Source organism: Labrus bergylta, chromosome 10 (assembly GCF_963930695.1).
Source record: "Labrus bergylta chromosome 10, fLabBer1.1, whole genome shotgun sequence".
In the NCBI taxonomy this organism is placed as follows: domain Eukaryota; kingdom Metazoa; phylum Chordata; class Actinopteri; order Labriformes; family Labridae; genus Labrus; species Labrus bergylta.
The window spans coordinates 28271815-28289473 of NC_089204.1; the positions used below are offsets into that span (position 1 = coordinate 28271815).

Genomic DNA, 17659 nt, shown 5'->3' on the forward strand with positions numbered 1-17659 from the left:
CAGGCTAACTTTCAGCAAAGCTAACGACAGGCTGAGAGCTGGAGCTGAGGCGGGTTTTAAGCCTCTTGATGAACCGTTACATCACGCCCACCTGTCAATCATGTCAGCTACGCGGCTAACTATGGATAAAACGTATTGTTTTTAAAATAAAAAAAGAGCCGTTTTAGAAATATTCACCCCCATACAGTGTGTACCAGTGATGACAATAACTAATCAGACCTATTTTTTGTTTTGTACCAGGCTGTAAACATGTTCATTTATGATGTAAAAACGGTTATTTTGGCTGTTGTGTGTATGTGACTTCATGTTCTTCTGCAGCCAGCCTCTAGTGGACACTTGATGAACTGCAGGATTTTGCACTTCTGCATTGGCTTCATTTATACACCACAGGTTGCTGCTTTCATACAACACATAACAATATAAATGCTGAAGACCCGCTGGCTGGCTGCAGAAGCACAGGAAGTCACATACACACCCATTAAAAAACAAAACCTGGTTCTACTTCTTCTTTTGTTTTCTGATAGCGATTAGCAAACTTATCGTCGGACGGTTACAAATGAGATGAAAGTTAAATTAACTGTATTCTTTTTATTAATGACTTCTCATATAGATTTATAACCAATCAGGACCCATCCCATATGCTGCAACCTTGGCAAGTTTTATTTTATGCACATGATCATTCTGAAGAATAACAACTGAGGAAATCAGAGAAATGTCAGTAAATATCAGTGTTTAATGGAACCCCGTCTTCTTCATTACATAAATATAAAAAGTACAATCATTGGTATAAATGTGCAACTTGCAGACAGAATAAATTTGCATACATTAACCGGATGTGAACACCACAATGCAAGCATGAGACACACACGTGACGGTGTAGAAATATGTTCTTAGAGCAACATAACCGTGGATCACAGACTTTTTATATTGAGATCTGAACGTGGTTTGTAGCTCCGCGTCATTGATCAAATAGTGAAATCAAGCGCTTCGTGTGTCGCCTCGATTTGGACATCCTGATCCAGATCAGAGCCGGCGATGTGACTCTCGTTAAAGATCAGAAGTGGCCGAGCCGAGCAGCCATAAATCATTCTGTAAAGGAGCCACTCAGCTGTTTACTGGGCATGCTCAGTGAGCGCCATGTGAGTGTTTTATTCCTGACACGAGCGGCTTTAACAGTCTCAAAATATTAGAGTATACACGCTCCTCCTCCTGCAGAGAGAGTGTGTGTGATGTAGCAAACTGTGATTACAGAGAAATAAAAGCTTTGCTGAATATATAATTATGCCATTAGCTGAACACCAACATCTTCAGTTTCTGCTTCTTTAGGACAAACTGTTTTATTATGAGGCCGGTAATGGCTGCGGCGCATGACACTTTAATGGCGCTATTTTACAGTCAAATTATTGTCTTCACTTCAGAGCAGATTTTCAAGGGTGAACGGAGTGAAATATGTTTTTTTGTTGGCAGATATCTGCTCAATTTACAAGCAAATTAATGCAGTTCTGCTGTGATCCAAGTCTGCTACGTTCACCCGGTGGTGTTCGATAATAACTGAATATAATTTAGCTTCAGATAGGAACGTGAGAGGCAAAAATTACACACAAAGTAAAAGTTAGTGATGTCACATTTAAGAGCATTTCCTGCTGAGAACAAACACAGACGTACAGTAAATCCTAAGACCACCTGTCTCCTCTTACAGAAGACACAGAGGACAGCGGGGCAGTTAGAACCATTGCAATCAATGGAGATCAATTTTGCAAAATGCAAAAGGATTGTATAGTACAACACACAAGCTCTACACTAAAATCTTTTTCAGTAAGGAACCTTTTTTTTGTAATATGTAAGGACTAAAAGTAAGGCATTTGATTTCAAGCCAGGCATGCGTTTTAGTCGAGCAAACATTACTCTAAAGACTATTTTCATGTTTTAAAAGCTTTTTTTTTTCAGGAAAAATACATTTGAATGAATATTATTTTAAATTGAATATCTTCTGGGGGAGGGGGGGCATTTAAGTTAAGATATAATCCTTTTATTCTCATTTCCAGTCGGTGTAGACGGATGCAAACATACACACATGCTCCTTTGCAAATGGTCAACGATACAATGCAGCTGGCGACACCCCCAGAGGCTACAGACGCTTTAAAAAATCAGTAAGTACATCCTGAACCCCTCTGCTGTTGGAACCTTAACTCTCAGGGGGAACGTTTAGGCGTGCCTCATCATTCAGGGAATAATCGTTGTAGTGTCATCTAAAACGTCTCCTGTGACACATTACTACAGTATGCGATCGCTTGCTACAACATGCCGTCCTCCTGCACAATTATCTCCTGCGTTCTGACACTTTTCCATGTCTGCCATGTCACAGCGGGGGGCTCCACATCTGTGACACCGCGAGCTTCACAGCACATCAGCGAGAGGAGCTCAGACTGCGTCCCATGAGACACTGCTGGGAAGTGATAAGGCCCCTGACACACCAAGCAGACGGCAAACAACCAGTGACAACCTCACGTCGCCTTTTCTTCTTGGCCAAAAAGTTGCACTTGAACGCACCGCAAAGACTACAGCCGACGGCCAACCACCACGTACGTTCTGCACAGGCCAGAGCGGAAATAACTCTCCATGCCAGCAGGGGGCGGTAGTCTTTAATCGTCAATCCGAAAAGGGGAAACCGGAAGAGGACGAGGACAGAGAAGAATTTGGATAAATAAACTGTTGCTAGGATACGAGAAGACCATTTTCACACCGCTGTCACTCACCACCCATAATATAGGTACTTCTACAGCCAATCAGAGTGATTCCTCTCACCAACCATGTCACAGCTGACCACCGCCAAATGAACATGTTGAAATGGCTGAAAAAAAGGCAGATGGGTAGCGACAGAGCTGGACAAGAGTAGAGAGTAGAGCGACGATCGCTCACCGACGCTCCATGTAGGACCGACGGCCGACAATCTCGTTGGTGTGTCAGGGCCTTTAAAGGAATATCACAACATTTTGGGAAACACACCAAACCCACCATTCACTCTCTCACAAAGAGTACGATGAGAAGGTTAATACCACTCTAATGTCTTCACAGTCCAGTCTAGTACACGGTTATCTTCTTTTAGTAGGACTGGAAGTAGCTCGTTAGCCACCTAGCTAGAAACTATATTGAATTTCTCTTCAAATTTAGGTGTAAATCTAACATTTGAGATCGAATGTGTTTATGCCCTTAAGATGTGTCCTTAACTTTAATTTACTATCTTGGGACGGAGACAGGAAACTGCAGTGATTAGTTGGTTAGCTTAGCAGAAAAAAAAACTGTTAGCACTGCGATTCACTTATTATCTCGACAAATCATTCTTTAATTAAATGCTATTGTTGTTTGAAATGACTGATACCATTTGTTACTTCCTGGGAGAAACAAAAAGGCTGAGAATGTTACTTTTAACTATGGGAATTCCGTCTCCATCGTTGCAAATTTCAGCACCATGGACAGAGACCCGGCTGGTCCAAGGAATGGGAACCACTGCCCGAAAGCAGACTTTGCTGATAGCGTCAATTAAAACCAATTCCCATCATGGTATTGATATTAAAAAGATGTGAAACTTGCATATTGTGGTTGAACACCTCGCTCGCTCCAGTTTTATATCCCAAACAAAGCTAAACAAACTTTCCAGACACAACAGTGGTATCAATCTTCTTACCCAGTCATTACAAAACAGTGAATCGGCATGTTCCCAAAATGTCACACTTCTCTTTAATATCTGAAAAAACAGTGTTGCATTTGTAACCTAACATCCAGGATTCTGCTCGAGTAAGATAAATATGACAGTGAGACTTCTTCAATCATTCACATGTAGATATTTGAAAGCTATATGTAGAAAAATAGACTTGAAAGAGTCCTCTGTTTTTATATACAGCTATCTTGTATGGCTTTACCGTAATGGCATGCAGGAAAAAAGACTAAAGACGAGCCTGAAGATTTAACTACCTGAGTCATTTTCTCTCTATTCCTCCGCGTGGAGTAGTATCGGAGTACAGGAAATTATTCAGATCTATGCACAAACAGGATGAAAATAAACAGAGATACCAAACCAATTCACGCCTTTTTGTAAAAGCGCTTTGTAAGACATCTCAATGTGATAAATATATATATATAGATTTATGGCATGTCTCATCATATTCACAGTGTACGGGTGATGAGCGTGAGGAGAGAGCAGAGGTCTACAAGGAAAAGGAAGCAGGAGGATTTTTAGTAGGGGTGTGTCCAGGGGTGGCCTGGGGTGTTGTGGCCCCCCTTTTACAAAAACCCATGGTGCAAAAAATACCAAACTTAACTCTGATTGGTTGTTTCCTGGACAGAGACTTAGTTCAAAGCAACTTCTTTGGGCTTGTTTCTAGAGGCTTTTACCTGCCACCTATAACAGGAAGGACATTGTTTTGTTTGGGTTTGAGTCTTTAAAGAATTAAATATGGAAGCTTTGAAGGGGCCACATCGTTCAACACAAGACCGAATGAGCTGAAGTATCGAAAAAGGAACTTAAAATTCAAAGTATTTTCCAACATGTGTGTTTGTGCACACACACGCTTCATGCCTATGCAGCATTATTATTTTTCCCCAGTTGGGCCAACCCGACTCAAAAAAAGGTCTGGACACGCCCCCTGTGCTTTGGTGCAGTGTGTTTTAAGATAATGCAGAGATGACAGGGAAGAAGTGAGCGGCCTTGGAGGATATTGGTTTTTGAAGATGGACGCCAAGAAAAGTCTAGCTCGTGGCTTAGAGAGTGCCATCGATTTTTCAATCGGGCATGAATTTGGATATGAAGGGGGAGGATTAACACCCTCTCTCCCCCCGTCTCTTCTGCTGTCACCAGGGCCGTGTATCTAGTCTGCTTCCTCCTTCACCGCCTTCAAGACAGTTAAACTAACAACGTCGCCTCCTCTGTCTGCTGTTCACAAAACGTTAAACACCATCGCACTGCTTTTAATCACTGATGTCTAAGAAGGGATGGAGGACATTGATCGTGCAGCCTGTCAGGGAAGAACTGTATCCTCAGCAAACACCTCCCATCCGTTAATCCTTGGCTACACTTAAACACTTTATTCAAGGGGAAATCCATCCTCTGCAGGCATTTGGTTCATGCTTTGTATCTGCAAAGAAAGAAAAAAAATCCTCACAAAAGGTTAATCGATACAAGTGGTAGAATCCTGGAGGGTTTTTGTTTTCCACTTCAGCGTCTTAGATTGACCCGGCTTCTTTTTAACATAATACGCCTGCTGGATAAATCCATCTATAGTTTACCTCCTTCTTCTTCTTCTTCTTGACTCCCTTACTATTCACTTAAAAATACATAAACTTCCCCCTCATTTATTCTGCTTCTACAAATACACAAGTCTAAATACTGCTTCTGAAGAGAAATAAACACATAACTTTATCATTTTTTTCCCCTTGCAGACAGCCGTTAGCTTAGGTGCCTTCTTTACACCCTCCGAGTCAAAGTCTTTGGCCGCAGAAGCATTTTCTGAGCTGATAAGAAGGCAAGTTCCCCTCTCACGAGAAATGGATTTTCATTCTTCAACTCAAGCTGGAGCTCTAGGAAATAAACTCTCTCGTAACCCGTTAGTGTGGCAGACTTACAACAGCTCTGTCACAATCAGCAGCATCGCAGCCATGCAAAGCTAAACGCTTCTTTCCTTTCCCGCCTCCAGATAATAAAAAATGAAGGGTGAGGGTAGAACTTGAACCATGTCAAGGAAAAAACGGTTGTTACACAATCAATGGAAGGTCTAGAAATGGTGCAAAAAAATGCATGAGAAGTAAAATGCATAGATCTGTATGTGCTATATCATTCAGTGATTACACTTTATATATCAGCATTCAATATGTACATTCAAATAAAAACCCAGAAACAATTGCACTGTATACGCTTGTCTCGGCTCCATCACAGCTCAACATGTCCGAGATATATTGAGCGTGTGTTGCAGATTAAATTCTCTGCGGCCTAACACTGACATTAAGGAGACTCTTGGGGATTTGTTCTGTGTTGTGTTGGAGGTTAATGAAATGGATGATGGGTTGGTATCCATGCTTCCAGGTAGGGCTGCCCCGGGCTAAATCATTTCCCCATTCGACTCGTCGTCATTATTTTTAGCCAACAGGCAAAGGTAGCCACATGTTTTTTTTAAATGAATTGAATAATATAATTATATATACTGTATATATATGTTGAGGAGGTTGTCAGTTAACATTCTTATCTGCTGTGCTTCATTACAGAACAAAAAGGTCATAATAAGCCTTCAAGATTTCAACTTAGCAATTATTATAAGCGAGTTGCCTGCTAATGACAATGCTAACAACAAAAGTGGTCGCCTCTATGATCCTTTATGTAATGGAAAATACAGAAAGGAGACACCTTTTTTTACAGTATAATAAGGTGCCTGCACTTCTTCATACTCAAAACTGCAGTTTGAATACTTTGTGTATTTTTTTTAAGCTGATTCGGTTACCTTAAGCCTGGCAGCCTGGCGTAGCTGCTAACTAGCAAACTAAGTAGTAAAGAATGGTTCTGAGATGTCATGTCAACTTAGACTTAGGCATAAATCAGGCTCTTAGTTTCATGTGTAGTAGACCACATACACAGCTGTTTGCACAGCCACAATACTTGACACTGTATTTAAATGCATCCTTTCTGCAGACTACTGTAACATAACAACTCACAAGCTTCACTGCGTCTGTGGCACATCCTTATGGAGAGGACACTTCCAACAATACACCTGCAGAAAGAAGCACAGTATAACAATCAATCCCTCCAGAAATCCGGGACATTGCGATCACAACCATTATTGCAAATTCAACCAAGTCCTACCGCCGCAACTTTTCCACAATCTCGATGAGAGTGAATTGTGGCAAAGCAATCAGCTAAACGTGCACACTCTCCGGCTCAGCAAATAACAACATGAAGTGGGTGTTGCTCGCCTGCAGCGCAACTCTGTCTGTTCAGGGCTTTGACACAGGCTTTGTGCTGGAACGGATTTGCATCTTCATTACAACGGGATCACTCGTTTAAACTGATGTCTCGCTTGCATTGAGTCCAAGATGATCAAAAGAAGCCGATGCAAAATAAAAAGCCTGTGAAATCCTGCAGGGACTGAACGATGTGCAAACCCTTCTTTGGTCCTCAAAACTGTAGTTTTAAGACTTCCTGTTGATTCAGCTGATTCCGTTACCTTTAAACTTAGCCTGGCGTAGCTGCTAGCTAGCAAACTAGGTAGTGAAGAAAGATTCTGAGAGGTTAGGGTAACTTGGCATAAATCAGGTGCTTGATTTACTCAGTGCTGTGAACAGAATACACATCTGTTTGAACAGCCTCGATACTTGAGACTGTGTACACTCTGCAGACAGCTGTAACTGAAATCCTTGTGCTGTTCAAGGAAGACTCACTTCTCATAAACAAACCTGTTGAGTCTTGTTTCCTTTGAATCCAACTAAGGCTGGGTTTGGTAAAACTACAAACAGGTGCACACACTTGCTGACAACAAATAAATAGCAGCTCTTCAATGTAGCTTGAGGTCTTTTTATTCCTTGACTACCTGACCTATAAAAACTTGGACGGCTAAGATGCTTTTCCTCGACTAACGCGCGGCCGGGTATGCCGGGGGCAGCCCTACTTCCTGGTCAACCTGGGTAATTTTGTTGACCCTGTGGTTCTCTCATCATGCCATCATCAAACCATTGCTACAACCATCACCAACATTAACCTGTTTTCTCACCCACAGGCTTTTTAATTCCAACCAAAAAAATCATATGCGTCATGCATAACAAGTTTCATTCGCAATCCATGAAAAAAAAGCCTTATATTTTTTCAAACAACCTCAGATTTTGTTACACAGTTTAAGTATTAAGAGCTCCCATGCTCTGTTTTCCATGTTGCCACGTCTACCTGGAGTTACTTGTCTCTGCCAGCCTATTGTTCATGATACCAAGGGCGCCAACCCCCCCAGAGAATCCGTTATGGCGCGAGCTGCCGCAGACCGTTCTGGGATATCCGTTCGCTGACTCAGACAGCTGCTTCTGCATGATGGCCAGCGACACCTTGTTTGAGGCCGCTAAGTCTTTCATTGAAATCATCTCCCCTGACAGTCTGCGTCCCTCAGTGTCGCTGTCACAAGGTCCGTCTGAGTCGGGCGACGTGGCAGACCGAGCCTGCCGACCCTTGGAGCCCGGACGGATGGCGTTACGTCTCCCTAGGAGGACGTTGGCCTTGTTACAGCGCTGGCAAAACAAGCAGCTCATTTTCTCCAGCATCCAGTTGAGCACCTGCTTGATGACGATAGAGATGACGTTGAAGAGCGAGTAGATGCAGCAGACGCCCGTCAGCATGAAGAGGAAGTTAGCCACCCTGTAGAGGCTCTGATACTCGTACGCCGCGCTCTGACTGCTCACAAAGTCTCCGAAGCCGATGGTGCTGAAGGTGACAAAGCAGAAGTAGAGCGAGTCTAAGTAGGCCCAGCCCTCCACGGGGGTGTACATGGCTGACGCGCAGCAGGAGATCGTGATGGCTGACAGGGCGAGGATCAGCATCACATGGTACACAGATGGCTTCCAGCCCGGGAGGGAGTACTTTGAGAAGTCATGGCGAATCCCTGGTGGAAGCAAACCGCTGTTAATGATCCGTCGTTCCCTCACCGCCTTCATCACCACGGCCAGTAGCGTGATAATTCGCTCCAGGAAGAGGTTGAAGAAGAGGATGGTGGCAGCGCAGCCCAGGAGCCCGTAAAAGATTAGGAACACCTTGCCGGCAACTGTCACAGGTGTTGTCATCCCGAAGCCTGCAAAGACAGAGAAAAAGATATCAGCAGTTAGTCTGAGGCCAAAAAAACAGATTTTCACCCAACTGGAAGTCTTCAGATTTCTCTCAAGAAGTTTCTGATTAGAGACAAATGAAGCGAAGCATGAAAGCGGAAAAAGCCCTCAAATCCAAATGAGGTTTCTGAATTAGGCTTTAGTTATGTTTCTTAACGTTTGTGAAAAATGAGCTAAGAGTGGATTAAGTGGAGTGCAGACAAGTGCTGCACAGAAAAAGGGCTGGATGCTAAGTTCTGTTGAGGCATGCATACGACTGCAAGCTTTTTCTGCAACATGAAAAAATGGACAGAGAAGATTTAGACAGAAAGTAATTATGGGGTGATTAAGAAAAACGTCTTTGCAAATGAAGTTTCATGTTGTTGAGAAAAAGAGAACGAACAAAACGGGCCCCTTAAGTGACCAAGCATAACTTTTATTAGCTGCAAAACAAAAACTCAAAGCTGTGGTCCAACAAACTTTTAGTCCCAGGTTCCCTTAGCTTGTCTGCATTTTCCAACAACGTCCAAAGGGGTCCATCAATAACTTGGAAAGTGTACCCGCTGCTGATGTGATTTAATGTTCTGAAGGCTTAAAGTGCTCTTCCCTTTAGAAATGTTCAGCCCAACCTCAGAGTCCCTGTACTTTTAGATAGCCCTAGCTCTTATCAGCAACCTTTTAGATGGTACATTTAGCCCCTGAGACATCATCCAGAACCCATATTCTAATGGGGGAAAGGCACCAAAGTGCATCCCGGGAGCCTAGTGGTGATGACGCACGCCCCATGTGCAGAGGCAGTAGTCCTCGATTGCAGATTGCAGTTTGGTCCGAGTCCGACCTTGGCCCCTTTGCTGCATGTCATCCCCTCGCTATCTCCTCCCAACACTTCCTGTCTCTCTTCAGCCGTCTTATCTAATAAAGGCAAACATGGCCCAACAAATATATTTAAGAAAAAAGTCCCTGCAGCTGGACATCCTTAAGATACACTGACATTATTGAAGATGACATTACAATGCAATGCACCTGATACTCATACTGTCTAATGTGATTGGCAGGGCGACAAAGCACAAGGTCACAGGAGGAGTAACCTTGAGCGGATGGGTAAGGATGCCAGGGGTAAGCTCAGGTGAGGCTGTGATTTTTTTTTCTTCTGCTTGGCTGTGTGGTTTTTGGCTTCCTGCTATCTCTGGATCTCTGAGTCAATTAGACTGAGTGTTCGAGCTGAGGACGGGGTTACTGGAGGAGACGAGGAGAGGATGTTTATGGATTCAGCTGAAACTTGAAGAACCACTCCGCGGTCTCGACGAGAGTCACAGGTGCAGCTCTGACTCTGCCAGCTCTGATGTTTAAATAAGACGACGAGTCTGTTAGTGTTTCAAAATCATTTCTATTTATTCTGAAGAGGGCTACGACTTTCAGGACAGACGACTGGCAAGAACGATCGAGGAAAGATGATTAAGCTCAGTTTTTAATTGCCTTGAAGGTTTGGTTCCCGTCCTTTTTGTCCATGGAAGCGACTAGTGTCAGAATTCAAATGATAAAGCTAATTTGAAAATGAAAATGCATTAACAGAAATGCGTTTTAAGTTTCAGAATATGGGTGTATTGTTTGACTCAAAAATAAAATGATGATTAATTTATCTAATTTGCATTTTAGTTTTCAACTTCAAAAATGCACCTTCTTTGACTAAATTAAAATGAAGAAAATCACATTTGCTTTTTCATTAAAAAATGCCCTGCTAAATTTGAATCATAATTCAAATGAAATTGCTAATTTAAAAATGAAAATTCAGTAACAGAAACAAAACATTTGCATTAAAGTCAAGTAGAATAGATGCTACATAGTATTTTTTATTTTTTTTTAAAAGGTTTTGTATATGTTTTTAATGATATTTTTGAGTGTTTACTGTCATGGAAAATGAATATAATATGTGTATGTACAAGGAAAAGAAAGGCCTTCTCAAGTTTTACTACCCTGCCCAGTGATTTCTAATTCCCCCAGTCACAGTCAGCTTTGTAAAGCAATGTGTTCTACAGTGAGATATGGGTAAGCACCTTGCAGCAGTAACAAGGAAAAGCTTCCTTTCAACAGGCAGAAACCTCGAGCAGAACCAGACTCATTGAACCAGACAGAACCCCAGACAGACATCGGCTTCGACTGGAACACAAAACCTAACGACTGGTATACGATGTCTGTAAGCTCATTCATGTGAAATTGGAAATAAGGCTCGTTTAACACCACATTATATGACATGACCATAGTGTAGACACCTGTTGTGAGAATCTACTACTTCAAATCACAGGACAACTCCAAGACACCCTCTTTTAACGATTATAAGTATTGAAGAGTCAATTATATTTTAAACTTTAGCTGCCACAAGCAAAGAGAGAGCACTGTTTAAATTGCAAAAACACATTAGCCATGTTTCATACCAAAATGTTGCCAATGTATTGGTGCAATTTCGACAGTATGCAGAATTTTTCCTTCCATTTTTTTGTACATCAATAACGAGAAATTAACCTGTATCGGGTGCCTCAGACTTCTATTTTTGATGCTTTGGTATCAAAACAGGTATCGACATCATTTACAAGCATCATATCGAAGTGATACGCATGGTTGTGTAGGATCTTAGTACAACCTGTGACATGCTTTGGCACCAGGCCCTCTCCTTCTTCACATGTGATCGAGGCTTGATAACACAAGTTGTAATATGCTTATCCAAGCATCTCTAAAATCCTCCCAAAATAACTCTTTTTGAGGCTGTGAAGTTATCCTTTTTCAGGATCTAAATTTTCCCTGAGACATTTTTCTCAAAACTGAAACTGTAAAGTGTGTTAGCACTGAGGATAAAATCAGGGGATCACCAAAGCCTGTAGGATCCATCCTCTGGGAAATTTAATGACAATCCACAAAATTGTTCCACATCTGAAGTCCAAAAGGACAAAGTGCAGTATAATGTCAAAATAACAAAGATGACTTTATGTTTTCTCTTTTGAATCTCGTGACCATTCCTTCTCTTCCCCTTGTGGAGTCCCATTGCAGGTTAAGAATAAATCCTTTACCACCTAAAAAATATGTTCTTATACAAAGCATGCATTTATATTCTAAACATGGGAAATCTAGAAAAGAGTGCAGGACTTTTTAGCATCAGGCAGCAAATGCAAGCACATGCAATATTTCTTATTTGCTGATTTTGGATTTTTCATGTGCAAATTTTCTGCCTCAAACATTATATGGTTATTTTTATGCACACTTCCAAGCACTCATCCTCTCGTCCAGGGCTGATGTAAGCACACACATGCACACACTCTTTAAAACACACACACACACACACACACACACACACACACACACACACACACACACACACAGAGTCATTCCCCTTATCCACAGAACAGCAGATGGTATATTTGTCAACAAATAAAATCGTGCTGAAACATCAAGCGGTTCACTTCCAGGCCAAGGTTAATTGATTTTTCCATCATGTCGATCCTCCGTTTCAGTCTTCTCAGAACATTAGGAGCAAAGCTTTTCCCATTTTTTCAACCGAACCTGGCCGTAATCATACTTGTCGGGTAATAAATGACATCAATATCTGGACAATGCTTCCTTTATGATACCCAAAATGGCTTTTCTGGCCTTATCACTCGCACTGAAACCACTCTCCTGTGGGCCTGCTGTTGACTCGCTGGGTCGTTTAGATCAACACTGATTGATACAGATTGTTTTATAGAGACAAGAGGGAATACAGGCCCCACATATCTACAAATGTATACACACACACACACACACACACACACACACACACACACACACACACACACACACACACACACACACACTTTAAGGCCTGGCTGACACTAAAAGATGTTTTAAAATCTTGACAAAACTTTTGAAAATGTGAGCGACCCGACACCCGATGACAAGGAATAAAAGCTTTAAATGTACAATATGTAAAATTTTACGACAATATTTACATTAAAATATCTAAATTGTTATATATATTTTTTTGTTGAGTTCCTACATTACCTCAATTTTTTTCCAACAGTTATCAAAGCCAGAGAAATCCGTAATTTTATAGTTCTTACGGGATTTATCTTGTCGAGACGGCCACCATGACAGACAGAATGTTTACCGTTGCCATGGAAACACCGGATGTTAGGTCATGGATTGCTACTTAAGGAAGCGTGAGCTGCTGCTGAAAGCTGCCGTTCTGTTGCTGTTTGTGCTGCTGTGATAAAGACGTCATGTAAATTATACTCGGATACATTAGCTCGTCGGTAAACATATTCTCTTCCTCAGGTCGGATTCACCCGGTCGTCATGACTACGGTCAACGCAGAGTAGAATAGCAAAGAGAAGCCCCATGATTCCCCCGCCAGCTTCGACGTCATGTTTAGTTATTGTAGTTTTGATTGAGAGCCCCCTGGTGGTGGAATCTACATACTGTATCTTTAACAGTTTTTTTTTCGAATAGTTTGGAGAGCAACAATGAGGGTCTGTTTCCACAGGTTCCCCATTTTCAATACAAATCCAATATCAATCCACTGTGACTATCCGTTCTCGGGGATCCCCATGTGTTATCGAAAAGTATGAAAGTATCAGACGTTTTGATAACCTTACTCTTAACATATCTCAGCGCAGGAAAATGTGGCAAGATAATCTCTGAACCATCAAAAAAAGAAGAGAGAATTGGCTCTTTTTCCTGACGCCTTTGAACGACATGCTTTGGTAAAAGGATAGAGACAAAGTTCAGGATCAGACGTTTAAAGCTGCTGAAAGGGGTTGAGGGGCAGCGATTACCCAAATGAAGCCTTCCAAGTCAAATCCTATTTCAGTTTTTCATAGCTAATTAATTAGCAGCACCAAGTCTTTTTAACCCGACTTAATAATAGGCAAAGCAGATTACATCTAGAGAGCGCGCGCAGAGACAGCCTCCTGCACCGTCTCTCATTACAGAGTAAATTACCTCAGAGAGGAAAAAAGCACCAGGCATCGATTCAGTGTAGCATTTCAGAGCCATTACTCCAGACCAGTGTGTCGGGACGCATTACTGAAAACAGACCAATAATAGAAAGTAAAAGGAGAAGAAAAGCTGCAAGTGAAGATGCAGACTCCACTTTGTGTGTCTTTGTTTGCTCGTACATTCACATCTGCATACTTACCGAGCAGTTCAATAACGATGCCATTATTGACGTAGTTAATTCATGAAGCTACAAACTAGTTAAAGCCATAAAAGGAAAGGGATGATGCTGATGTATAACTTTACTGCTGAACTCCCTTTGAGCCAGTTCTTTCTTTGATCCTGACCGCTGTGACGACATGCCCCGGAGATGCAGTACTCATACGTTTTGAAAACCAAAAGTTGTTTCATGCAGTTTCAGAAGTTATCTGAGTGAGTTTAACAGCTTGGCTTGATATCTCCACCTGAAGTCGAGTTTCTGGAAGGTCAGTGTCTGACTGATGGACGGACTGAGCTGATATTCTTTTCTACTCTCCCATGACGGTGAGAAGAAAAATACATTTATTGCAAAGATTTGGGGTCGATGTACAGGTCAAACAACACAGAACTGCTAGTTATACTCACTTCATGCAGGTGCAATACAAATCGACTGAAGAAGAAGACCGATCTGGTCCAAACATTTTTGTGGCATTTGAGAGTGTGCGGTCATATCGTCTTCTTCTCTCTAACGTTTAAACATACTCCACATTTTTCTAGGGTTGCTGAGTTTTTTTGTGCCTACACCTAACCAAAGAAGCCGTTTGACTTCTATGACAGGAAGAAAAAACAGACGCCATCGTGTGCATCTTTATGACGGACATTAGACAACCTGAGGTGTGTTTGAATACGGCACAATGAAACGGATTATTTCAGCTGCTGTCTCTTTAAGGCCTCCCTCTTCTTGGGTGCAGGTAGCGTAGTGGTTAGTAGGTCCAACTTGTGGCTCTTTTCCTGCATGTCGTTCTCCACTCTCTCTCACTGATTTCTGACTCTATCCACAGTCATATCTCTACAATAAAGGCATAAAAAGCCTTCGCTTCACGTGCCTACTTTCCTCTGATTGGTCAGCTGTGTTTGCAGATTTAGGGAATTTTGAGTGAGCTTCTTAGTGGGTGTGTCCTTGAAAGAACTGCCAGGGTGGGCTTGTACCTACAAGTTTGCCCTATGCCACTCTAGTCAATCACTGTGTTTCCACAGTGAGCGTTGCAGTCCGTCTCTGGAGCGTGCTGTGTTTCAAAGACGCTGCTAGTCTGTTTTCGAAGGAAAGTGTCAAGCTGGACTGAATAGAACAACCGAGACAGGAAGTCAGACAAGGAAACGCACAGAGCATACAGCCAATTTCAGAATAAAACACAATATACGGACTCAGGATCGTATATTCCATGACGTCTAAAATAGACACCTGATGAACAACAAATCATCCTCAGAAAGACAAAGCTGCGGTCACATTCCAGAAAGGGATCCAGTGGGGCAGGGAGGGCGCTGACTGACCGCGGCGTGCACAGTCTATGTGGGAATTTGGGGTTCCCACGTCAGCAGAATATGACACCCGGTTCTGGCAAAGTCTCGCTAAGTTCTCATAACATCTCGTTGCGCAGCAGGAAACCACGTCTGTGGATTTTATACCAACAACTGTCTATCTTAGACGTCTAACATCGTAACCTTATATTTACTTAAACATCGATCAGCATAATAGATCTCTTTAAAGAGCCCATATTCTGCCCTTTTTGGGGTTCATATATTTAATCTATGTACCTATTAAAGTATGTTCACAATAGCTAAAGTTAAAAGTGTCTGTTTTCCTGTTCTACCGCTCCATGCACTGGCTCGCTTCTGACTCTCTCTCTAAGGCTCTGAAGTGCCCACGTTCAGAGTCCCCACGTGTGCCAAGTCTGATCTGATTGGTCGGCCTGTCGGCTCTGCTGTAATTGGTCAGTCGCTCAGCCACTCTGGCTCTGAGGGCCGGGGAGCAAAAACATTAGCACCTTAGCACTACTGTGCTACCGCAGGCTACAGCATATCGTGGGCGTGCTACAGAAGTTAATGGGCGTGCAACATGAGCTGCAGGGCTTACCACAACGAGCCAATGGGCTTAGATCAGTGATATCACACTGACAATGACGTCAGACTGACAAATTTTTTTCAAGGGGTGCTAGAACCGAGCGTTACATGCAGCTAATGCTACAGCTAACAGGAGGACGTAGGAGAAGCTGCGTTTCCACGGACTTTGAATTTTTGCACATAGATGTGCCTAAACATGCACAGGACACTTGGAAAACACACTAAAGAGCATATAAAACCAGAAAAAGCATAATATGGGACCATTAAACCAGCATTTTTGGCCGACAAAATACAAATATAAATTAGTTTAACCGTCTAATAATGCAGGTGTTGACTTTTTCAACATTATCTCACCCATGCCTGATTTGAATACCTGAGGTAAGAACAGGATGAACTTTTTTCTTTAACAAAGTGGCTTGAATAGATTTTTCCCTCGGGTAGCTTTTCCCCTCTTTGTCTTCATCCAGTGCAGTAATTGGTATCTTGTTAAAGCTTTACACGGGTGACTTTCTGTCATTTCGATATTTTTTAAACTCTTAATTGTTACGACTGGAGCCGCACCGTCCAAACCTGCTGCTCCTGCTGCTGACCTCAGAGGAGTCGTTTGAATCCAGCAGAAAAAGAAAAAAAAAACATGTGGGTTTAATCCCATTAAATCAAAGCTTCGGTCGATTATTTATTCACCACATTAATTCATGTATTCTCGAGCCGCTGTAGATAAATAATGTGATGCTCTAATAGCTAATGATTCTCACATACACACAATTACACACTGGAGATTCAGAAAATGGTGCCATCAGTTTCCATTAATTACGATTTGACAGATTTAAGAGAAGAAGAAGGGGGGGGGGGGGGGGGGGGGGAGATGCTCGGACGGTTATCAGACTGCTGGGAAATCAAAAAGCAGAGGGAGACTTAAAAATAGATCGCTAGTGATTGGAGCATTTGGGTCAAGTTTAAATCACACATGCTCAGCAGCCATCAAATCCAAATTTAGATTAAGAGGACTCGTTATAAAGCGATGGAAAAGAAAATCGAGTTAAATCAGGATGCAAACAAATAGCAGAAATAAATCAACGCGCTCGTCGACGGACTCTTCATTTCATTTGTTACATTAGAAGAGCGGCTCTCCTCTCAGCAGTAATCAGTCATCAGCTCTATAGCCGCTCTTGTGATGTTAAAGAAATCTGCACAGATCTACAACCCTCAGCACACACTTCATTATCGAGAGTCTGCAGTGCAGCGGAGTTAACAGCAGCTATTAAATGTTAACCTATAAAGGCCACTGGGTGAAATTACCTCAGGCGAGAGATTTTTATTTTCTGTTATTCCAGAGCTGTGTGTGTGTGTGTGTGTGTGTGTGTGTGTGTGTGTGTGTGTGTGTGTGTGTGTGTGTGTTTCTTTACAATGAAGCAGGCGGAATGATTTTTCAATAGGCTCATAATCAGAATATCACAACAGCTACAATGATGTACTCTCAGAGTTTTTTACAACGATGAAAGGCTCAACGAGCCTTTTGTTTTTTAAGACAACAAATCGATGTAATGATGATGAGCCAAATATGTGCCAGTTCTTTTCTCAATAGTTTCAAACTTAATACCCTGTCTGTTACCTTCTCAAACTCTGGGAAGACTAGTCTGAGCTGTGGAAATTATCTCACATGAAGACCCCAAACAAACCAGACTGCTTCTTATCTACCGCTGTGACTTATATTCAGCAGTTACAGTAAGTTCACCATTAAAACCAAAAGACATCAGTGATAAGTTTAGTTTGT

The 17659-nt window shown here is 42.1% G+C and overlaps 1 protein-coding gene across 1 annotated transcript in view; it reads right to left on the reverse strand.

Moving 5' to 3' along the window:
• Nucleotides 1–713: 713 nt before the first annotated feature.
• Nucleotides 714–17659, reverse strand: part of kcnk12 (potassium channel, subfamily K, member 12) — a 38589-nt gene continuing 21643 nt past the window's right edge. Inside the window, exon 2 of the mRNA XM_020654555.3 lies at nucleotides 714–8810. Within this exon, the coding sequence (XP_020510211.2) occupies nucleotides 7918–8810 (893 nt within the window). The 3' untranslated portion in view covers nucleotides 714–7917. The remainder of the gene's footprint in view (nucleotides 8811–17659) is intronic.